Source organism: Danio aesculapii, chromosome 17 (genome assembly GCF_903798145.1).
Source record: "Danio aesculapii chromosome 17, fDanAes4.1, whole genome shotgun sequence".
Lineage (NCBI taxonomy): Eukaryota > Metazoa > Chordata > Actinopteri > Cypriniformes > Danionidae > Danio > Danio aesculapii.
This window is the reverse complement of record NC_079451.1, coordinates 33,066,307-33,092,165: the sequence shown is the minus strand read 5'-3', so window position 1 is coordinate 33,092,165 and position 25,859 is coordinate 33,066,307. Positions and strand designations below refer to the sequence as shown.

The window sequence follows — 25,859 nt, the reverse complement described above, 5'->3', positions numbered from 1 at the left end:
TTTGCATATTGTATTTAGTATTTTATTATTGTCTTATCTCCAACAGACAAACTAATGTTTCATGCTCATAAAAAGACCAAATCATTTTCATCAAGGAAGTTTCTCTGGTTATGTCCACATTTCTGTGTTTCCCTGATTTTTTCCTCTCATAATGTCAAAGAAAATACCCTTATTTGATGACTTTGGGTTCGGGGTTACTAACACATTCGGTAACACTTTATTTTGATGGTACATTTGAGTATTAGTAGACTGTTAGCTTATTATCTGTTGATGCTGCTCCTTCAACAGACATTTACCTGACTATAGGAAACTTAGCATGTGCATGCCAACCCTGACCCCAACCTAACAGTCTACTTATAATGTAATGAGAATTAGTTGGCATGTAGATGCAATGTAACTTAAATTCAACAAACAGACCATCAAAATAAAGTGTAACCACACATTCAATACAGCTGTTGTTGTCACACATCTGTACACACATCCAGAATCGACAGGTTTTCTCTATCACAAACAACATTCTTACAAACAAAACTTGTTAACATCTAAATCCTCAGGCTTTCCCCTCCAAAACACAAACATGTTCAAAAAAGGAGAAATCATTGCCACTGTTTACACATGTACAAACAGCAATGTTTTAACTTACTTTCTCAACTAGCATCAGATACACTCTCCTCTCATGGTTTGCAAAGATAAAACTGGAGTGTTTGGTCAAATTTCACACTAATTAGTGCATTTTGTTATTGAAATGAGAGAAACAGTAGCATGAAATGCAGAAACAAACATGATTAAAATGAACATTCAACACATTAAACTGGATTGCACATAAAGTTAACAAAACACAATCCTGTAAGACATTCAAACTTAAGAAATGTATTTGGAAAGAGCTTCTAAAAATACTGTTAAGACTTAAACAAACTTAAGTTTACAATGACAGAATTCCATTACATATTTAAAAGTGAAATAGTCAATAGTTCACCTGAAAATGCAGGACAAAATCTTAATCCTCATGTTGTTTTAAACCTGTATGATGTATGTTTTTTTTTAAAGGATACATTTTTAATAATATCCTGGTTACTTTTTTCCAACAAATAATGAATAATCACAGCAAATCTTCCCTACATTGTAGACATGAAATGAACTATTGTTAGCATGCACAATTTTGTTGCTCATTTGACAATTGTATGACATGTTATATTTAATTTCACATGAAATCGATATGATCATGCTGAGAAAACACATCAAGTTATTCTCATGTGACCCTGGACTACAAAACCTGTACTTATGTTGGGCAGGGGTATAATTGTGGGAATAGCCAAAAGAGTCAAAATTATCACATTGTATTTCATGCCAAAAATAATTAGCATATTATGTAAAGATTCTTTTGTGAGGACGTTTTTAACATATAATAATATAAATTTATATAAATATATCAAAATGTATTTTTCAGTTAGTAATATCCCAGCAGGGACACAACTTCATTCATTCATTCATTCATTCATTTTCTTTTCGGCTTAGTCCTTTTATTAATCAGTGGTCACCACAGCGGAATGAACCGCCAACTTATCCACCATGTGTTTTATGCAGCGGATGCCCTTCCAGCCACAACCCAGAACTTGGAAGCACACAATGTCATAAGATGTTAATATTAGGCTAGTTTTAGGTTGTGACGTCAGGTAACCAAAATTCAATGTCTAGCCAGCACCTAAGGACAATGTTAATTTGACATCCAATAACGACATCAAATGACGTTGACATTTGGTTGATTTTAGGTTGTGTTGGAAAGTGACCAAAATCCAACGTCAATTCAACATCTTAAATCAACGTCATATTAATGTCAAATACTGACATTTATTCGTCAGGTATGGAAATAAAAAATGTTACGTCTGATAGACGTCATAGTGGTGACGTCCACACAACGTCAAGCTGTAACATCATTAGACATTAATATTTGGTTGATTTTAGGTTGAAAATGCGTTCTGCAGTCAACTCGATTTGCATTTCCAAACAAAATGCAACATCACCACAACGTTGGGGTACAACGCCAATCTGATGTCATGTTGATGTCCTGTGCCTGCTGAGATGCATAAACAAACTCATTCTGGACAACTTTAGAAGCAATTTACTCAGTAAATTTTGGTTTTTCTGAACCCTCAGATTCCAGATATTGTCCAATCAAAATATTTATTTTGCTGGTGCACAGTTATTTTACGGTTTTCTGTGCAAGTTAATCTCCTGAAAAATAAAAATGCTTGTTTTGATATCCTTCCATCAAAGTCTGACCATTTGCTTGTTAGTTTAAACTGCGTAGTCAATTGGGACACTTTTTATGATACTTAAATTGTGCTTTATTTGTTTGGGTTTTTTTGTTTTTTATGACTAAAATACACAAATAAAGCACAATAATTCACTTAAATTATATGGAAAAGAGCATACAGGATATTTTTCAAAAACACATCTTTTAAATTCCATCAAAGAAACATGTTTTGAATGACATGAGGATGAATAAAGCAGAATAAATTCTAGGTGAACTATGGAAATGTAAACATTAACAAGCTGAAACACCTATGCTTATACAAATACCTGCTATAACATGCATACTCATTTTTTTTTTTCCAGGCTCATTTCATTACAGCGAAAACAAGCTGCAAGCCGCACACCGGAGACACCTTTGACCTTGACACCTGCCCCTGTAGAAGGAGATCAAGGACACCTGGGATATCTGTGTTACAGGATGTGCCCACATGCTCACAGTAATAAGAGATGTCTATACAGAAGCAGGTACAGATCTTATGTGCCCAGAACCATTCCGTTCTTAGTACACGCTTAGACTTCTTGTACTTGTATTAGGTTTTGGTATTATTTTGAACAAACAGCGCAGCATGCAAGATTCACTATTTATCATATGCATCATTGTCAGTTGTATTCTTCGGTGGAAAAAAGTGTTTACTAAATTAATGAAGTCATTGTTTATGCTGTGAGTCTGTAGTTTTTTAGTTTAATGCTGCTTAAAAGGAGCATTAATTTGAAGAAATGCAGGACCAATGTTTAGGATTAAACTTAAAACCAGGATTAGATCCCATCTGGTCATTTGTATTGGACGCTCATGGATGGTCAAAAGTGGACGATGTAACCAGTTGTCGTCTTCTAGGTCTCAGCTTCAGAGAACCATAGCGAGGCTTGAAAAAAAAATGACATCATTACACACAGTTAATCTTCACTATTCAACAGTAAGTACTACTACATATCAAGAATGACGACTATAAAATAACTTTAGTCATAATTATATTAGCATATTTATCAAGCATGTGCTGCAGTGTTGCCATTTGTCTCTTTAAATCTTCTTGCTCTTTAAAAGCAGGATGGACTCTTTTTTTATTGTTAATGAGTTTGAAAAAACTTAGGAAATGATTCATACAGAATCCCCCTTCTTTGCCTATACCTGTCGTCTGGACAATTCTTTTAAATTTAGGACAATTTTAAAGGGGTCATATAATTTTAAAAAGATGGGTAACAATTTAAGGGTGCTTTCACACTAGCACTTTTGGTCCGCACCCGGGTCCGTTTGACATCAGAGTATGGTACGTTTAGCTAGTGTGAACGTGTCTTCTGAACTCGGTGTGCACCCGTGAACCGTACCCGAGTCCGCCTGAAAGTGATGGTCTGGGGTACAGTTTACGCAAACTGGGGTACGGTTCACTTCTGATGTGAATGAAATCATAAAAAAATAACAGAGGTGAACCGCCAACAGTACAACAAATTATCGCTTTCATAACGTTCATTCATGTGTGTGTGTGTGTATCTTGTACTGTGACAAGCAGGACTGAGCCAGGGCAGACAGTGACAATGTCTGGTTGTCTCCTCCAAAAACAGCTTCTGCAGAAATCGCGTTATGTTCTGAAAGTTTATAATATTTTTGCTTAGGCACGGTCCAGGCAATTGAAGTGTGAAAGCACCCTAAGTACCGATTCCCACTATTATTTACTGAATTATTACCTGCTTATTATTAAGATATTGGCTGTTCATTAGTATTTAAAAAGTATGATCTCATTCTACATCCCTAATCTAATGATACCTAAACCCAACCTTTACCTATTAATAAGCAGCAAATTAGAACTTTATTGAGCTAAAAGTTATAGTTAATGGTTTATTAATAGTGTGGATGTTACATTAAAATAAAGAATTTTCAGCTCAAATTCTGTTCTGGATGATTTAGTATACCATGCTGAAAATGACTGTGTGTTTAGCTTAAATGCAAATAAGCTGCTGGTCACTTCCAATTTTCCAAAAGAGGGTGGAGCCTTTACAGCATGTGCGTCAGTTACTCTGCAAAAGATCTGCATGTGTTTTAAAGCCTTGTCGATTTAAACTCCTAATATATGGAATTGTCTGAGAACACTAGGCTTAATGTTTGTATTGTGTTTTGGAGTATATTATAACTGAATATACAATATATGCATGTACAAATCTACCTCTTTGCGTGCTGCTTTGGCACGAGTGAGTTTCACGCTCTGAGATCTGCGTAGCCCCTTCTGCACAGACGCCTCATCTTCAGAGAATACTCCATCTGTTTCCTCCTCATGACCCTCCCCTGTCTGTTTATATGGTTCTGGTGGAGCAGATGCACAAAGGAAGCAATAAAGATCTTAAACAAGTGAACCTTAAAGAATTACTTTCCTTCCCCAAATTTTTATTTTGTCATCATTTACTCACTCTTATGTTACCCCAAACCATTTGCGACTTTGTGGAACACAGAAATACAAACACTATAAATAGATTCTGAAGCTGATTGTCAATCCAATAAAGGATGCAAAATCTTGTAATATATGGTAGTCATTATTTGAAGTGGATCAAATACGATTTAAAAATTTAACTAAGACAAGAATGGGTGTTAAATAGTATTAGGCAGCTTTGAAAAAAGGATGTGATGCACTTCATATGTTGATAACAACCCAGGCTCATTCTGAAAATGTACCTCTATATAGATTTCTGGATTCCGCCAAATACGTCCCAGGAGCTACGTTTTGTTGTTCTCACGTAAATCCACCAGAGGCCGCTTTTGACTGATTGACTGACTGACTGACCGATTGACTGACCCACCCTTCCTCATTCCCTAAACCCAACCGACAGTGTTTTCAAAAGCACCGATTAACCCGCCCATCCACTTCCCTAAACCCAACTGACGGTTTTCAAAAGCAATCCAGAAAAAAACCCTCGTCTGACTTTTTACCACGTTTTCAGATTTTACCACACTCTAACCCTGTTATTTACTTTTTAATTCCTGTTTTTGTCTTCACTGCTTTCTGGAACTGTTGTTCACCGGACTCCACCCTCATCATCGTGGTCAACACCTCTCTGCCTCAACAGTGGAAAAGCCGTCCATACGGAGGTAAGTGGTCAGCTAGTAAGTGCGAAAAGAAAAGGCGTCACACTGTAGCGAACGTTTTAAAAACTAAATGCAGCCATACATACTTCTGGCTACATAATTCGAAATGTATATAGAGCTATGTTTTTAGAATGAGCCTATGTTGGTTGATAACTACGTTTTTAAAAACAACTGTATGGACCACTTATGTTACGCATTAGTGTCCACCCACTTCTTCAGCAGTATTGGTTCCAGAATCCATGAACTAAACCAACCAGCATAAATTGTAGCATTACTAACCTTGTTTTTAAGTAAACAAAGTATTTATTTACTTCATTTAAAGTATTTGAAAATCTAACAAAAAGCAATTCGATTATGTCATAAATGTAGTTGATTTAAAGGTTTATTATTATTTTATTCATTCATTTTCTTAGTCCCTTTATTTATCAGGGGTCGCCACAGCTAAATGACCCGTCAACTTGTTAAGCATATGTTTTACACAGTGCACTAACATGCAAATTCCACACAGAAACACCAGCTGACCGGGTTTGAACCAGCAAACTTCTTGCACAGCAAGAAGCACAGCTAACCACTGAGCCACCATGTCACCTTGTAATTGATGTTAAGGGTTGGTATTTATTGTATAAGTGTGTTATTCTTGTTAAATGTAAAGCATCATATTATGTCAGAATGAATTGCCCCAAGGGGATTAATAAAGCTTTAAACTTAAATTAGCGATGGAAAGAACTACAATCCCAGAAAGCACTGCAAATCAACTGCAATACTTTTTTATTGCAAAATGATATGGCAGTATATTCGATTAAGTATTTCGCTAAGCTTTATTGAAATGAGCATTTTTTGGTGTGATTCACTTGCTCTGACTCTAATTATGGGTGGCACTGAGGCTCAGTGGTTAGCACTGTCACCTCACAGCAAGAAGGTTGCTGGTTCATGTCCTGGCAATGGCAGTTGGCATTTCTGTGTGAAGTTTGCAAATTTCCTTCGAATGCTCCGGTTTCCCCCACAGTCCAAAGACATGCGGTATAAGTGAATTGGATGAACTAAATTGGCCATAATGTGTGTGAATGTGAGTATGTATGGGTGTTTCCCAGTACTGGGTTTCTGCTTAAAGGGTATGCGCTGTGTAAAACATATGCTGGAATAGTTGCTGGTTCATTCCCCTGTGGTGACCCCTGATAAATAAGGCACTAAAACGAAGGAAAATGAATGAATGACTCTAAGTGGTGGCATCTTATGTACAGCAAGTAGTTTTTTTCCAGTTGAATTAGCAGCTAAACGGCTTATTTAAAAATGCTGAAATGACATGATTTGATGATTTCAACTAGATTACATATCGTCAGTTAGCTCTGTCAACCTTGTAGCTCTGTCTTTAAGGGTTATCATTAATTAATCAAGTTTCCTTATATAGAAAAATATGGAGTTTTGAACTACCAGAAGCTGATTATAAATAAGATTCTTTGCAGCTCAGTGCGTTTTTCCACACACTGGTTTGGATGAAAAAAGTTAATGATTATTATTATTTTTCATTTCTGGCTGAACTGTCACCTTAAATGCATCAACTCATAGACCAACCAAATGATCATTTTCAATCCTTATCCTACCACTAGAGGGAGACATAATAATGATTTATTGATGACACACAATTTGCACATCTGCTCTTGAGGTCTTAAAATGCTAATTTGGGCTCTTACAGTTCATTTGTTTCCTTAGCTAAATGGGTATGTGGTAATTTTTCATAATTATTTAATCAATCATTTATCATTCTATAATCACCAGAATCAGCAGGCGGCAGGGCCCGTCGGCTGGAGTTGAAGATGGCTGATTGCTCAGAGGGAACCTGCGTCAGGTCTGGAATACTGAAACTTCTCAGACGTTCACTGATGGCCCCCTGTCCCTGTGAGCAGAGGCATGTGATCAGGGGTGCCTCATGGGCAGTTGCACTCAGTATTGAATCTATCTGTATCTATATTGAATCTACAGTTGATGTCAAAATTATTAGCCCTCCTTTTTAATATTTTTTCTTCTGCATTTTTGTTTTATTTCAGCTAGAATAAAAGCAGTTTTTAATTTATTTAAAACCATTTTAAGGTCAATATTATTTGCTCCCTCACCATAACTTGCCTAGTTAACCTAATTAACCTAGTTAAGCCTTTAAATTGAACTTTAAGCTAAATACTGATATCTTGTAAAAATATCTAGTAAAATATTATGTCTTGTCATCATGTCAAAGATAAAATAAATCAGTTATTATAGATAAGTTATTAAAACTATTCTGTTTAGAAATGTGTTAAATTTTCTGTCCACTAAACAGAAATTGGGGGAAAAATATACAAAGGGCAAATAATTCAGGAGGGCTAATAATTATGACTTCAACTGTATATGCAATTGCCAAAAAAAGCCCTAATTGTGACTACTTTTATAATAAACAATCAAATACACTTTTAATTTTAACTCCCATGAAGGCATCTGATAGTTAATAATGCAAACAGGTTAGAGCAGATGGAAAAAGAAAAGCAAGTTACCTGAGAGAGGTTCAACAGCTACTGCTGGAGATTAGTTTAGCATGAAGAAAGAGAGAGAGAAAGAGAGAGCTAGATTTTTACATTTTCAGAAGAAAGTGCTCAGAGTACCATTAGCAATGCATAAGCCTCTCTGAGTGATTTTACAGTAAGTGTCGCTTTACGGATGCTAGGGTAGTTGCTTACTGGCTGCATGAGCCCACCCTTATTTCACTTTGATATTCTTGACCTTAGCAAAAAACACTTCTTAAACAATTAGGAACAGAAGAGCACTAGTGTTTCAGATCTTTTTTTGGGCACCAGACATGGCCATACAGCAAATTTGATTAGGAAAAGGCCAAGAGAACAGGAGCGGCCCCAGTGAAGAGCACCATTCATTTTACTGGGTCACTTCTGTTATGCAGTATATTTCTTTAACATTGAAGCATAGCTAAAAATCTAAAAGTCAAACATGATACATTAAAGGCGGTTATAATGTTAGAAAGATGTACACTAAAATTATGTTTCCATTTACCAAAGCTTCTGTTCATCAACCATTTAACAATTTTGATCTGTAAACATATAGATATATAATGAATTTAGTTGCTTAATATTTTAAAAGTCTGTTATAACATTTCATAGAAACTAATTTTCAAAAGTTACAGAGCTTAAAAGAGCACAACAGAAATGACTGTAAAAAAATAATCACCAGTTTGCAATTGAAAGGTTTTTGCATTGCATTTGAAAAGATAAAATACTATGGGAATCAAGTTTTCTAAATAAATTCTCAAATTGTACACTTTTGTACTTTTTATACACATAAATAAGCTGTTAGAGAGCAAGAATACACGCATAACTAAATAAACAAAATGTCAGAACCTTTAATTTCAAGGTGAAGTAATGTGTCAATGCAAAACAATTCCTCTGTTTATATTGAATGAAAGCTGTTCACTGAGCAAATCAGCTTAGTTATTGAGTTAGTTGAGTTCAAATGGCCAGTATAAACCGTGGGTCTGTATTTTACCTTCACAGCAGCAGTGACAGCAGCAGCGGCTGCGATTGTAAGACCCTGACGCCCAAAATTCACCATGGTTTCATAGCTCCTCTCTCTGGCCTGGACGATATATTCATCAATCTCCTGAAAAACACAATGGTAAACAGTCAATAAGTATACACTAAAAGTACACATATTATGCTTTCTCTGCTTATTAAAGTTTATATAGCATGTAATATAGCTGTTTGTGAATGTAAAAGATCTGCAAAAAGAAGATCAAAGTCCATGAGAGATTATCACCAAAAGAACGAACCAGTTCTGAACTGCCTAAAATGGTTTTAGTGATTCCAGTATTTCTTTATGTACGTTTGTAGGTTTGTTAAGGATTTACAATATAATATTTACAAATATTAAAAATTATATCATTTGTATTATACATAAAGATTATATAAGCAACCCAAATGTACTGTACATAAGATACATACTGTATACACAGACATGGACAAAATTGTTGATAAATTTTTCACTTTCATTACTTTGCCTTTTTTAATGCTTCTGTTGCACCACAATTAAAAAGCAATATCTGATTTTCATTAGTTTCTTTTCAGTAATGTTTGATAAATCATTACTTATTTCAGTGACCACTGTGACCTTCTTTATTCACTGGAAGGGTACTAACAATTTTGGCCACGTCTGTGTATAAATATAAATGAACATTTTCTCTTTCTCTTCTTCTGGAGCTGAAATTCTGTATTACTCAGTTAGCTGGATTTGAATATTGACCATTTGACAGAATCCTGCCATAGTTTCCTATTCTTCTTCAAAATTCATCTACGATTTGCTATGATAGCAACAGGTCTGTAGGCTCAAACCTGTTTGGAAGCAGGTTTATTTTATATAAACAGGATTTATAAACAGGAAAAGGAATGCTGAAGGAGGGGATGCAGACCATGCTTTTTTGATACAAAATGTTTTAAATAGACAGAGCTATGCCTGTTAAGCCATAGGATTAAGAAACTTGAATTCTGTTACGTATAACATCTGCTCTAAAGGTAAAACTAAATAAAACACAACTCTAAATAAAAAACTAATTACAATACGCTTCACAGAAATGATAAAACTTGTACAAATAGCCTACAAAAAATGGGCAAAGTTATGACGTATCATTTAACATTACGTTTTATTTACTACAAATGTCATTTTGCTCACAAGGCTGAAAATTGAATATTAATCAGATGATGTCATTACGCTGTTGTTCTGTCAGTCAATCACTGCCTTGATCATTTTGAGGATTGATAGATCTCACAACAAACACGAGCACACGCAGTAATCTCAGATGTATTCATTTAGAAATTTTCATCTGATTCGCAAAGAGTTGTCATAAAGGATCCAGGAGATACCAAATCATCTTAGGTATATATAAGTAAATAAATCATCTTAGGTATAAATAAGGTATGAAAATGGACTCCAGGTTGGTTTCCTGTGAACACTAGAAGAACAATCACAACTGACTGGACATTCTGGCCAATCAGACCAAAATATGTTCACAGAAATGATCTTTGAGTGAATCATTTAAAACACTGTAAGACAGGAGGTGATGTAAATTATTTGAAAATGAGCATTTTATGATGTAAACTTTTTCCCATAACCTCCAACTATGAATTTGACAACAAACAATTATACTGTAGATGGCCAGAACCAAGATATGCAGGCACAGTTAAACAAACCATGTTTACTGTTGGAGTTGATAAAGTTCATATAATCACAGTGCCCAACTAAACCAATCCATCTGTCTTTCTCATTTACAGTTGAAGTCAGAATTATTTAACCCCCTGAATTATTATATCGTTTATTTTTTTCCCCAATTTCTGTTTAACGGAGACCAGATTTTTTTCAACAAATTTCTAAACATAATAATTTTAATAACTCATTTCTAATAACTGATTTATTTTATCTTTGTCATGATGACGGTAAATAATATTTGACTAGATATTTTTAAGATACTAGTATTCAGCTTAAAGTGTAATTTAAAGGCTTAACTAGGTTAATTAGACAAGTTAGGGTAATTAGGCAAGGAAGGTATTGTATTACAATGGTTTGTTCTGTAGACAATCGGAAAAAAAAGTTTTGCTTAAGAGGGCTAATAATATTGACCTTAAAATGTGTTTTAAAAAATTACAACTTTTATTTTAGCCAAAATAAAACAAATAAGACTTTCTTCAGAAGAAAAAATATTATAGCAAATACTGTAAAAAAAATTGCTCGCTCTCTTGATCATCGTTTGGGGGAAAAAAAAAAAATCACTGGAGGGCTAATAATTGTGACTTCAACTGTATGTAATCCCTGATTATGTAATCCTCCTCAATCCATGACAGGTTTGAGTACAGCGATGAGTTTACTATCAGTGAACGCCTATTCCCAGGAAACCCGATGATGTGTATGGGTCATTACCCTCTCTTTGGATGCCAGCATAGGGTGTAGGAACTTCCTGTAGATGACACTGGCTCCTCTGGTGTAGGGAGACAACAGCCAAAAGACGAAAGCCATTTTTAGCTCATAATAAACTGGAAACCTGAAACACAGTCAAGAGCAATCAATGTGAAATTCTGAATAATTCTGAGCTTGACTTTCTCTTTGATACCTCAGCGTTGTTTATCGTAAACAACCAATAAAAAGACTTGGTTGATCAATTTGATATAATGCATAGAGTGCTGTTCTAAAACCCAATCCAAACACGATAAAAAGTTTTTATTAGTCTGTTGTACATGCTCGTCCATACTGTATACTCCATACTCTTTCGCTCTGAATAAATATATTTAAACTGAAGCTATACACTCACCGGCCACTTTATTAGATACACCTTACTAGTACCAGTTTGACCCCCTTTTGTCTTCAGAACTGCCTTAATTCTTTGTGTCATAGATTCAACAAGGTACTGGAAATATTCTTTAAAGAATGGACCCAAAGTGTGCAATGAAAATATTCCCCACACCATTAAACCATTACTACCAGCTTGATCCGTTGATACAAGGCAGGATGGATTCATGCTTTCTTGTTGTTGACTCCTAATTCTGACCCTACCATCCGAATGTCGCCTCAATGGTTGAAGTGTTGTGTGTTCAGAGATGTTCATATGCATACCTCAGTTGTAATGAGTGGTTATTTGAGTTACTGTTGCCTTTCTATTAGTTGGAACCAGTCTGGCCATTCTCCTCTGACCTCTGGCATCAACAAGGCATTTGTGCCCACAGAACTGCCACTCACTGGATATTTTATCTTCGGACCATTCTTTGTAAACCCTAGAGATGGTTGTGCGTGAAAATCCCAGGAGATCAGCAGTTTCTGAAATACTTAGACCAGCCTGTCTGCCACCACAAACCATGCCACATTCAAAGTCACTTAAATCACCGTTCTTCCCTATTCTGATGCTCGGTTTGAACTGCAGCAGATCGTCTTGACCATGTCTACATGACTAAATGCATTGAATTGCTGCCATGTGCTTGGCTGACTAGAAATTTGAATTAACAAGCAGTTGGACAGGTGTACCTAATAAAGTGAGTGTACGTACATATTAAACATATATTATTAGCATGTGAAATTTAACTTCACAACCACTTAGAGTATATGCTTTTAGCATACATGTGATTTCAGTAGTTCCTACAATTTGAAATCTTGAATACATTTCAGTATTAATAATTATTAAAAATTGTGATTGGCTTATGAGTGTGTGAGAGTGAAAATGTGTACATAAAGGGAAAATGTGAGCGTGTAAGAGTGAAAATTTGAGCATATAAAAGGAAGCTGTGAGTGTGTATGAGTGCTAGAATGAATTATGGCCTGTAAGGAATTTTTATAGCTATTATATTTTATGGATTTATTTATTTATTATTTTTACTTATTTTATTCAAATTCAATATTTTACATTGGGATATTTTAAAATAGCATTTTTTCATGCCAGTTTCTAGTTGTACCCTTTGACTCCATTCTGAGCTATCCATGCGAAATAAAGCTAATCTAATTTAGGAAGACCAAAGCCAGCAAAATAGGCAGAGCTTTTTTTGAAATGTCACACAACTAATGAAATGCACTGGAATTTAACTGAACTGAAACTGAACCTAACAGACTGGTTCCTCTAAGTAGCCCGAGGAAAATTAGCAGTTCAAAAACAGATAAAAGGCCTTTTCATACAGAACAAAGACTAGACAGTCAAAAGCTATAATTGAGAACAGTAGCAAAATATTAATAAAACCACTTGATTACTGCATGTAATCTAATAATAATTCTGTATTTGTCTTTTCCAGACTGTGTGTGTGTGTATGTGTGTGTGTATTTACCAAGCCAAAGAAAGATCTGTGATGGTCTCCACCACTGTGTAAAGAGCAAACACAATCCAGTACATCATCCATCGCACCTGTCAAACCATAAACACAACAACATCCACTCAAGGTGAAAAATGTACAGATAGCTCATCATGTAAGTACTATAATATATGAAAGATAAAATGATGTTCATCAAAGTACTACTGCAGCATCATCACTGTAGCACAGCACTTTATTTTCTGTGAGATGAGAAAGGGAAGTAGCTGAAAGAGATCTGCGGAAGAGCCGTATTAAATTGCTAAACAGCTCAGGATTTAGTTACTGACAGCCTCTGTCAGACACTAAGAGCAACCAGGATATACAGACAGACTGTACAGCAGGAGCTCTCCATCTATTCTGGCTAATTACATTCTCTGAACTCAAATGTTAAAGGGACAGCTCACTCAAAAATGAAAATGCTGTCATCATTTACTCAACCTTTACTTCACAAATCTATTTGAGTCTCTTTTTATGTTGAACACAAGAAGATATTTTGAATGTTGAGACTATTGTAATATTTATATTTTCCCCCTACTATGGAAGTCAGTTTCCAACATTCTTCAAAATATCTTCTTTTGTTCGAGCACCTTAAATACACCATCCAAGCTCTACAAAAACGTTTTATGAGGTTTGGCAGCCTTTTCTATCCTACATTGAATGCTCAGGGGTTACTATATCCTAAGTGAAGGTTTACCCCCAATTTCCTAATTCATTCATTCATTTTCTTTTTGGCTTAGTCCCTTTATTTATCAGGGATCGCCACAGCGGAATGAACCACCAATTTCCTAATTATTTTATTTATTCATTCTTTTTTCCTCTCTTTTTTCTTTATGGGGTGTGAGTATGTTTGTAGCTATGTACTGTCCTAATATGTTGTTCAATATGTGTGTTGTGGGAAAACTGAAGACTGCTGAAAATCAATAAACATTATTGAATAATAAAATATCTTTTGTGTTCAGTTGAAGAAAATACACTCAAATAGATTTGGAACAGCTTGAGGATGAGTAAATACTTACATTTTTACTTTTCCTTTAAGATTTGATGAATCGGCTAGGCATAGCTAGACAGCTTATGTGCAAAATATTGAGTATATTCTTTGACATATACTTACATATTCTTTGACATTTTTGGATTTGACAGCTTTAAAGGAATAGTAGGCAGGATACAGCGTTCCAAACACAAGGCTGTGTACAGAAATCATACAGACAAACTCATGAGAGTATATTCAGAAAAATATCATGCATTTGTTACACTATAAGCAGGCAAACAAATTGTCACGTGTCCAGTGTTTTGGTGTGTTCATGTAGTTTCCGTGTTTATGTCATGTGATTTCCCCATGTGCTTTCTTTGATTGCTTTGTTCCATTTTCCCGCCGTTTGTTAATGTTCCTGTGTTTCCACCTGTGTCTCACCCCTGTGTCTAATTAGTTCTATTATGTGCTATGTATTTAAGTCCCTGTAGTGTCATGATTTGTCACCCCTTGATTCCTGTGCGTTGATGGTCCAGTGTTTCCAGTGAGTGGTTTGTAAATAAATACGTGTATGTTTTTATAACTCCTGTGATCCAGTGCTTTATAGAGTGAGAATGTGACACAAATAGACGTAGTTCTGTAGTCTTAATAGTTAGACATAAATATTTAAAAAATCTAATGTAAATTTGGCAGTCTTCACTATAAAAAATGTAATTTACTTCATCTTTGTTAAAGCAAAATTGTTTCTTTTGCCAGAATGCTTTAAACTCACTGGATGTGTTTAACAGAAATAAATCAAAACAGATACAATTAATACACTTTAAATCCACAATAGTTAAAGTTTGCCATAAATCTTCAAGCTCCTGTTCAACAATAAGCCATACTTGACATTGCAGATCCAGTGATGTGACTATTGCGGATGCGCATATTGCGATATCGATACTGAAACAATATATTGTACAGCCCTACTACACATCCACCGCCTTCACTGTAACCAGCCTGTCTTTGCCTGAATCGTGTGTTTTCTAGTAGCTATGGGAACGACAGCACTGCCTGATACCGTCTAAAGTTATGTGCGATCATGGGTGTGTGTGGTCAGGAACCGTTGGATGAATTCCATTTATTGCATAACTGTTTCTCCTCTCTAAAACATCTCTACTATTAAGTGCTGAAGTCAAGAGTACAGGTCATCTCTTAACTTAAAGTGAACAGTGAAACTATCAATTGTAATAAAAGTAATTCAACATCACCAAGTCCAAGCAGAACACACCAAGAAGCTTGCTTTACATGTCAGAAGAAAGTATTTAAATGCTGACCGCCTTTGTGAACACATTAGAGTCACAATGGTTTAGTCATGCCTTTCCTATTACGCTGAGAGAACTCGTGAGTATAAAAAAAGTAGGGAAAGAATAGGAATGTGTGTGTGATGTTAGTGCACATCTCCAAAACAGCTAGGCCTTGTTTGCCTGGGGAGCGAATAATTCATCATGGAAACTTACAGTAAGAACACAAAACGCATTTCAAAAGACCTTTAGACTTTGAAACCGACTATAACCTACAATATATAAATGTATTTCATCAGTGATGACCAGAGACCCTTATCTCTTACATTGTCAGTATTGTAAAGATAACAAGACCCACAGCAAACAGCACCTAGTGAGACGAGACAGACTGTGCCTTGCTTGTGGTGACCTTTTCCGCAAAGAGAGACACACCTACTGAAACATTACGGTCTAGCAGGAAAACACCAGTTCCTCTATAGCAGACAGGGACTAAAGCAGGTCTCCAGCCAAATGCATGAAGAATTTCCTGTTCTTTCCCACCCAGCACGAGACGTCATTTCGACGTCGTTTTTTGGGCTAAATCAAGTCGGCCCGTCATAGACTTAATTTAGCCGAAATATCGACGTCGAAAATTGGTCTGTATTTGGTCCGTCGGATTTAGTCCAAACATAGACCAAATATCGACGTGGTCTTTGTTTTGCCCGTCGGATTTGGTCCAAAAATAGACCAAATATCGACGTGATTGTGTTGCCCGTCGGATTTGGTCTAAACATAAACCAAATATCGACGTGGTCTTTGTTTTGCCCGTCGGATTTGGTCCAAACATAGACCAAATATCGACGTGGTTGTTTTGCCCGGCGGATTTGGTCCAACATAGACCAAATATCGACGTGGTCTTTGTTTAGCCCGTCGGATTTGGTCCAAAAATAGACCAAATATCGACGTGGTTGTTTTGCCCGGCGGATTTGGTCCAACATAGACCAAATATCGACGTGGTCTTTGTTTTGCCCGTCGGATTTGGTCCAAACATAGACCAAATATCGACGTGGTTGTTTTGCCCGTCGGATTTGGTCCATATTTAGCCCAGTACTTGAACAAATGGTCATGAAGAATTACAAGTTCCTCACAAAATGTTTTACATCTATTGCTTTCTTTCCAGTCCAATATAGAATGCTAAATATATAGATAGCGATTTAGTGCCATTACATTTAAATTATGCCAAACAAATTACTATGTTACTGTTGTTAACTCCTTCAGTATTTTCCCTGCTGCTTCATGCACTGATGTAAATATTTTTCAGGTAGCCTAAGTCGATTTGTTAATAAAGCAAAAGATTCCTACAAATATTGTAACAAATAATGTAAATTAAGATTTCAAGTCCATCAACGTAAAAACAGATTAAATAAAATAGGGTAGAAAAAAAAACGAAATGGTAATACACTTTATAATGCCTTTTTTGTTTTATGTTTCAATCTTGTTAGTAAGAAATCATAAATTAATATTTATTATTTATAAGAAATGAAAAAATCATATTTTAATAATAATAATAATAATATGATGATGATGATGATGATAATAATAATAATAATAATAATAATAATAATAATAATAATAATAATAATTATTATTATTATTATTATTATTATTATTATTATTATTATTATTATTATTAATATTACTATTATTAAGTAGGTTTTTTTAAAGTCTACTTTTTTAATTTAACACATGTAAACCACAGCAGAAATGTCATATACAGTACAGGTGATAAATAACCCACTATAAATTAAAAGAATTAACATATGCTTTTTGTTTTCGCAAGCTTTGGAGATGTAACATAAAGTACCTTTTTTAATAATAGCTCACCTATAGCTTTGCCATGAGGCGGTGTTCAAAATGACATCAATATTTTTAAAGTGCACTGCGAAGGGAACACAATTGTAAACATGAAGATCGCTAAAACTGAATTGTAAAAATAGTTTGAAAGCAAATTACACCTAGAGATGATCTTTAATGCTTTTTTTATTTTCAATAATTCCAACTTTGAATGTTAGAATGTTCTAAATGAATAGAACATATGGGGGATAAGTAGCAATAGCACACAGCCAGGAACTCTTCTGCGCGAGTCAGCGGACTTGCGCGTGCTCATCATTTGAAATAAATAACGGACACAAAGCAACGGGCGGAACGGTAATCTGAAGGTAAGTACGTTATATTCGACGTTTCACATGTTTCATTAGTCGTTTTACTTATAATTTATGTTAAATGGAACTTTAGATGTGTAACGTTTTACATTTTTATTATTTTTAATGAACACTTAATCACTTTATACGTTTTTATGTCGCCCTGTATAGTGACGAGGTCATTGACAGCAGCTAATCTATGAAGGTAAATAATAGCTGTTTTGGTTATTTATTTGGCGATTTCAACAAAATTACTTCATTTTATGTCTTCATTGCTTTTTAACCTGTGTAAAAATATAAGAATGTCTGTAAAATCTGAATTAGCATAAAAAGATGCTCCTGCCCCGGCTATCGTTAAAGGCTAACGTTATGAGAAACGCTTCGCAAATAGCATTAACGGTACTTCGAGCTAACATTTTTTAACTTGTAATAATGCTAACAAAGTGAATCGCTGTCGGTTAACGATTTTGTTGCTCTGTTTCTACATTTAGTGATGAACTCCTCGCCAGAGACGCTCCACAGCCTTGAATGGGGAAGCTTTGCCATTTCGTAAGTTGTCCACCCGACATGTCGCTAGTCAAGCTAATTATTTGTGGTTTCGTTCTGTTCCTGATTTCCTTTGTTCACAAACCATGCTTGTCTGTTTTTTTTCTGATTGTTGTGCTAGGTTCTGGTGTACGTTTTTTTTATTTTCCTGTTTATTAAAATTCATTTTGTCTACATCCTTCCCTTTCGATTCACGTTACTGCAGTTTACTCATAAAAGATAAAAAATGTTTGTAAACGCATTCATTAAAAAAATTATATCATTAAGCTTTTTATAACTTCACAAGGAAATGAACTCCAAACAAGATAATTGTATTTCTCACAAAATACCATGTAACTTAATATTCTGAGTGAGGAGTCAAAATTGTGGCTATTTTATGGTACAAATACTGTGGATTAAACATATAATTTACATTGGAATTGTACTTTGTAATAGTAGATACCAGGTGAGATGTCATGCTGAGTTATTTTTCTCATAACTTTTTAATGGCAGTTTCGCTGGAATCTTCAATTGAAAACATCAAGATCATTAACCTGTGTCAGCCTGGACAGACTTCTGTTTCAGTTCTGACTGCACCACACTAATCTCTCTGCTTATGTGGATCACTGACTACTATGTTCTCTGAAGGTATTCATTCATTCATTCATTTTCTTTTCGGCTTAGTCCCTTTATTAATCTGGGGTCACCACAGCGGAATGAACCTTTTTATGCAGCGGATGCCCTTCCAGCCTCAACCCATCTCTGGGAAACATCCACACACACTCATTCACTACAGACAATTTTAGCCTACCCAATTCACCTGTACCGCATGTCTTTGGACAGTGGGGGAACCCGGAGCACCTGGAGGAAACCCATGTAAACACAGGGAGAACATGCACAGAGACGCCAACTGACCCAGCCAAGGCTCGAACCAGCGACATTCTTGCTGTGAGGTGACAGCACTACCTACTGCGTCACTGCGTCGCAGACTCTGAAGGTATTAAAACAACAGCACCCATGACTGAAGTTTTTGTTAGTGACCAGTATATTTGAAGTCTGAGAAAGTTTGTTTTTAGGAGTTGGAAATCTTTTTTCTTCTCTCTCTCAAACACACCAAACTTGTGCTTACAGTACAGTTTATTTACAATCTTTTAGCCATTTTTTATGGCTGTATTAAATACATTTTTATAAAAAAAATCTAAAATAATTGTCACAAAACAATGCACATTTGAATTTTAATGAGAATGAAAATTACTCAACAGGGCTCATCACTTAAGATTTTTTCTAATGGCATGGTGTGGCCAGCGGAAAAGATTTTTACTTGTCCTGCCAACTTTTTCTCTGGCCCACCAAAAAAATATAAAAGATAATTTTAAGCCACTTATTAAGATACGTTTTTAGCCACACGTTTAAAATTATGTGTCAAAAGAAGACAAATGTATAGTAGTCGTCCATATATTTACTCTTTTTATTGAGTAATATAACTTTATTTAACAATTCATATTTTAATAAAGGTTGAAGGTTCCAGATTACCAGTTAACTATTCATAAATTGAGAGTCTTATTAAATTATACTTAAACCGTAATAGTAAAAACAGTGTTATTGAACAGTACTTATTTTAATTTTTACCTTCACAAATTGTCAGTAGCCAGCACATGCTCTATTAGTGAGATTGTTAGTTGTAGAAATCAAAACCATCATGTTTTTAGCATTCTGCTATGAGCTTGGTTGAATTATCTTTAAATAGATATTAATAATCTGTTATTGACTTATTAAAGTGAATGCTTGCAAAAAGATTAAATATTTTTATCAGCAGAACTTTGGGTGCAATCACGTGATTCTGGTGACATAAAATTAAGATGGAGAGCAGGATGTAAAAAAAATGAATGGGAGACATAAAGGAAAGTCTGTATTTTTTTAATTTATACTATAATACAAAGGAGAAATAAATAGAAATATTATGAAGAGGACAGTTTTCTACTGAACTGAAATGAACCTGCCATTGACGTAACTACTGTAAGATACTCGCATGAAAAAACTATAGTAAAAACATGTTTTTGAACCATACTATTGTTAATTGCTTGAATTAAAATGTTGTGTGTGTATATATATATATATATATTATTTTTTTTCACGGGAATAATGTTATCTTTCAGACATCATCATCATCCTCATCATGATTATCATTAGTATTATTAATATTATGATTAAATTAGGATTTTTTTCATTTCCTAATATATAATAAATTAATTTTATAATAAATAGCCTTATTATTATTATGATTTATATATGATAGAATACGTGTTAACTTTGGTAAGTGATTTGTTTTAGAATAGGATATGTCATATTCTCAATAATATTAGTAAAGGAAACAGGCTCTATATGTGGCATTAACATATATTTCAGTTAATATGGAAAGCGAGTGCATATTTTTTAGCAAAACTAATATTGGATTTTATTTTAAATGCGTGTGCGTGTAAAACAATATTATTTGCACAAATAAATGATGGGGTTCTCTAAAAAAGTAGTTTCTCCACTCCGTTTAGAACATCATTATGGGCCTTTTACGTTATAACTAACGTGGTTCAAGCGATGGATCTGTGACAGAGAAACTGCGTTTTGGGAAACATTCGTCATAGTTCTTTCCCCAAACAATACATTGTATGATAGTTCAGCGGTGAGTTACGTCGTTGTTTGAGAAACGCACCCCTGGTGTGTTATGAATTGCATGTTTTAAATGACAGCGATGCTACATTTAGTTTTTATTGTACAATATATATTATAACCCAGTACACAGTAAACTAATATTTTTTGAATGGGTTGCCTATTGGCGGCTTAACCGTTAAGCTCAAATAGGCTGAGCATATTTTTTGTTAATATTAAAACACATTAATACAAACTAGCCACCTTTGATTTTTTTCGTTTCTGTGTATTTTTTATCAAATGAAAAATGCAATGAATTGTTTATTTTGGTTTTCATTTTATTAGGATTAATATAATTATTAGGCCACACAACTTCTACATATAACACTGGCTCTTGCGTTTTTACAGATAGAAAGACGTTTTTGGCTCAAATACATTTATGCCTGTTAATTTCAGTGCTGTATTTCAACAGATTTTGCAAAGGCTTCAGCTATTCTACCTGTCAGCTGGTACCTGCCTCAGTTTTGCGACTGTGTGGCGTCTGTATCAAGTGTCTGGATGACAGCGAAAGAGAGTTAGATGAGATCAGACCTCAGATTTGATGTGTGGCCTCACGTCACAGTTTCTTTACTGCAATTTTGCAATATTGGCTCATCTAAATTAAAATTTTTTATTCGATTAAAAGCCGAAATATTGCCAGAGACAAAGCAACTTTCTGTTCAGTGATAACATACGCGCACACACAGGATACAAAAGAAGCTGAACTTCGGAAAAAGTGATCACTGCCGCGATGGTTGCTTTGTTTCTCTGCAGTTGGCTTATTAATGGCGCGGCATTGCTAAATCACTCGTTTTAATAATAAATAAGATTATTTAATAAATAGTAATAAATAAGATTGATAATAAATAAGATTATTTATTATTAAACATTGTAAGATAGTGGTCGCGTGATTTTTAAAATGAGAGTATGCGTTGCGCTTTATGGCTATTAATCTTAACCCGCGACCCACCCATAGTTAAACATCAAGTAGGTGCGTTAAAGGTGCATGTATAAATTAGTTGTGTTGCCTCCAGATGCTGCCACCTTTGTCAGGCAAAGTTTGCAGATTGCCTCATTAAAGTTTTCAGGTTCTCTTTTTGCATTTGGTTTGAACCCAAAATATTGCCAAACAGGCGCTTTTGCATTACGTTTTAACACTAAATCGTCCGCCAATCTCTTTTTGTAAATTCGACTCCTCTCTTCTCCTCACGTGATAAATGAAATATGATGCATAGCTATGTTCAGATTATAATTATAGTGCAGGCTCTCGTCTTAAGTAAATTATTTAGAATTATATTTTGCATTTAATTCAAATAAATAATTAATAAAAAAATACTTAAAAAAAAACAAGTGGTGGGACGGTGTCACGGTTGAAAAGTGATGCCACCGGTGTTGCGTCTTAAAACCGCTAACACCGTATAGCGTGCTGAGCCTAATTCAGCCTAGCTACATGTGAGAGGCTACTTTTTTTTACAGAAGAACCCCATAATTTCTTTGTGCAAATTATATTGTTTTACACAAACACGCATTTAAATAAAATCCAATATTATTTTTGGTTAAAACATGCACTCGTTTTCTATATTTACTGAAATATATGTAAATGGAACATATAGAGACTGCGTTTTCTTTACAAATATTATTGAGAATGACATATCTTATTCTAAAACAAATCACTTACAAAAGCTAACATCTATTCTAATATCATATATAAATCATATGAATAAATAAATACTAGGCGATTTATTATAAAATGAAATTTAATATTTATTATATTTTAGGAAATGAAAAATCTTGCGACCTCAGTTGGCTAACGATGGTTTTGGGAAACGCACCCTAGATCTCTGCACTATATGCCTAGCTTTAATCTCACAATTGTCATAATTTAATTATTTCATATTCTATTTAATTCTATTTCATATTATAAAATATCTAAATATGTGTTCTGAAGGTTGGAATGACTAGAGTGTTAGTAATTAATGATAAAAAGAATTTTCAGTTTTGATTAAACAAACAGTAAACAAATTCTTTCTGAGGCCCCCTTTGCCCCCCGTAGCGCCGGGCCTGATACTCGGCCTATATGCCTAAATCGAAAAAGCACTAAATAATTTATGAATTTATAAATTACACTGATTAATAACTATATATTACATTAAATTACTAAATTAGGCTATCTTATTTTTTATTAACACAAAAGTGATCAATGCCGCGCCACTGACAAGCCAACAGCAGAGAAACAAAGCAACCACCGCGGCACCTGCAGTGATCGGCTGTTCTTTTTGCACTTAATTATTATGCGTTTAATGTAAGAAAAGAATCAATAATAAATAGGCTTACAAGAGTGTCCTAGCTGTGCGTGTGAAAACATTAAGTGAACATGCAGTGTTTGTGGAAAACATCTTTGCGAGGGAACTTTGCTGAGGTAACGCAAAAAACTTAAAAATATATTTTCCTTCCACCCAGTTTTTTTCTCACACCCATTTTTATGAAGGCAAAATGGCTAATTAGATGATTACAATAGAGAGTCGGCTGATTGACTGTTTACACCAGTTAATAAGATGTTTTATTGATCGGATTGCATGTCATTTATAGATAAAATTATAATGCATAGGATCAGGAAATTGCACGTGAAAAAAGATCATGCAAAATGTTTTTATAGAATAAATGTATACATTTAAACTATTATAATTTATATTTAAAATGTACTATTATTTTTAGAGCGTATTAACACGAATGGCAGGTGTTCTTGATCGAAAAGCAGCAAAACTGTTGAATGCTGAGCTTGTGTCAGGCTGATGGTACGGAGTGACTTTCTGAGCATGTTGTTGAGTGATGCTTGGCTATCCAGCTGACAATTGGCAACTATGTAACATCATAATTAGAAATGCATGTTACTTTGTATAAACGTATCCATGTACTGTATGATGTGAGTCTAGTGACCAGCGTGAAAAACAGGTAGGAATAGAAACGTTTTATTACGTGTTTGAGGCCATACTATTTACTTTGACTTCAAAAGTGCAGTCAGTAGGCTACTTCAACTTTTACCAGAGTCGTTTTAAGCATCAGTATCACTTCATCTTGAGTAGGATGTGTGTACTTTCGCCATCTCTGTCCACTTCTTAAAAATAAATAATACATTAAAAAGTATGGTTAAATCAACTGTAATGTGTCCTTATACAAAAACGTGTGTGTCATGCAGTCAAAATAGCATTTATTATTGGAATGTCACGTTAATTTAAAAACAAGACTTTCTTAAAATAACACATCAAAAAACAGATGTGACCATAAGGATGCGCACTATATCAACTAAAACAGAATTTTTCTTTGTTATTGCAGTTGCAGCCAAAATGTGCGACACAACAGCCACATCATTTACAGGGCCGTGAGAGACCACCTGTACGGTCTGGCGGTGGCAGACGCAGAGCTGAAAACACTAATCTGATGCTTTTTTGTTGTTGTTGTTGTTGTTGTGTTAATGTTAACTTGACCAATGCATGTTTTGTCATTACTTTTGTCTGCTGTACTATTTTAAGAGCAAATATTAGCCTAATAATTAATATTTTTATATTTATATAACAAAATGTTTAATTTATGAATTATGTAAAAATGTTCTAAAACGTTTATAAAGGTCTTTCTCAGAAACAAATTTCGACTTAAAATTGACTTATTTTCGACGACATGAAAAAGACGTCTTTTCATCTTTCACTTTTCCACCTGTTTTCCACATTGTTTGGACGTCTGACAATGTCGTCTTTTCGACGACATGAAAAAGACGTCTTTTCATCTTTCACTTTTCCACTTGTTTTCCACGTTGTTTGGACGTCTTACAATCACGTCTTTTCGACGACATGAAAAAGACGTCTTTTCACCTTTCACTTTTCCACCTGTTTTCCACGTTGTTTGGACGTCTTACAATTACGTCTTTTCGACGACGTAAAAAAGACGTCGTTTCGTCTTTCACTTTCCCACCTGTTTTCCACGTAGTTTGGACGTCTGACAATGTCGTCTTTTCAACGTCTTTTCGACGACTTTTTGCTGGGTGGGTTTCCACTACATCAGCTAGATTTGTGCAAGGTTTTCCTGTATAATTTATGATCTCATTATGTTTGATCCTTGACTTTCCTTTCAATGAATTTCAATGATTTTTCCAAGACTTTTACTATCATTTGTTAAGACTGAATGGTTTCTGGAAGCTATTGAAAGACTGAAGGGTTTTAGTTTACTCAAACTTTACATAAATCAAAATTTATACTGACTGTAAATATTTCTCTGACCTTTTTAAACGGTATTACTTTCCGCGGCTGTTATAGGCCTGAAAATGTTTTTTTTTTTATGGTATATTATACATTTTCCAATGTTGTAACAATGTTGCAACAAAGTTATTTGTAATACTGAGGTACAACTTATTTAAGCAGGTTGATTTTTTTACTTATTGTTTTAAATCAGCAAATAAACCATAAATTAAGTTTTGTAAATCTATAATACTGTATTTTTTTGTATTTGAACATAGGCAGCACAGTAAGCATAGATTTGGTTAGTACTAAAGAGCCACATCAGCGGTTTTACTGATGCATATAATGTAGCTTAGAAATAAAACATTTAATAAATACTCACACGATGACCCTTGATATAATCCACGATACCATCTTGCAATAACCTGTTGCACTTTAAAGTTATGAAGTTCGCTGCAGGTTTGGTTCAGATGAATAATCTATTCAAATAAACAGTAACTAACGTTAACATTAACTTCTGTCTCGAACACCGAGTTCCTGATTTTAACGTATGCTTCCTGAAATCCGCAAATCTGCAAGATGACATCGTTATTTGGCGAATAAACCGGTCGTTTCTGCTGTTGTCTTCCTACATGATGTCCCGTTGTGTTAAAAATGTATGTATTGTTTTCCTCTTCGCATGTCCTTTGCGGACTAGGGACGATGTCATGATTGATTGATGGCTCGACTGGCCACTGATTGGACGGAGCTGCTGGTT

At 34.7% G+C, this 25,859-nt stretch overlaps 1 protein-coding gene and 1 long non-coding RNA gene across 3 annotated transcripts; one reads left to right on the top strand and one right to left on the bottom strand.

Moving 5' to 3' along the window:
* On the bottom strand, positions 1 to 25,803 carry reep3a (receptor accessory protein 3a). Its single transcript, XM_056476761.1, has 8 exons — positions 25,485 to 25,803; positions 14,345 to 14,417; positions 13,210 to 13,286; positions 11,327 to 11,447; positions 8,906 to 9,019; positions 7,157 to 7,277; positions 4,470 to 4,606; positions 1 to 3,176 (listed from the first exon to the last, which is right to left on the bottom strand). Exons 1-8 carry the CDS (start codon positions 25,514 to 25,516, stop codon positions 3,102 to 3,104), a joined length of 750 nt encoding a protein of 249 aa, XP_056332736.1. The 5' UTR covers positions 25,517 to 25,803; the 3' UTR covers positions 1 to 3,101.
* On the top strand, positions 17,579 to 19,295 carry LOC130244369 (uncharacterized). Of its 2 annotated transcripts, none has more exons than XR_008839229.1 (4): positions 17,579 to 17,871; positions 18,158 to 18,215; positions 18,705 to 18,839; positions 19,035 to 19,295. It is a non-coding gene; the product is annotated as an uncharacterized LOC130244369 (long non-coding RNA). The 2 variants fall into 2 exon arrangements; XR_008839228.1 differs by having other exon boundaries at positions 17,580 to 17,871; positions 18,926 to 19,295.
* Positions 25,804 to 25,859: the final 56 nt, after the last annotated feature.

Coding starts and splice junctions, on each gene's coding strand:
- reep3a (XM_056476761.1), bottom strand. CDS start 25,516: ATGGTATCGTGGATTATATCAAGGGTCATCGT. Junction 4,607..7,156: donor CCTGCCGCCTGCTGATTCTG/GTGATTATAGAA, acceptor CTGCTCCACCAG/AACCATATAAACAGACAGGG. Junction 3,177..4,469: donor CCAAAGCAGCACGCAAAGAG/GTAGATTTGTAC, acceptor TTTTTTTTCAAG/CCTCGCTATGGTTCTCTGAA.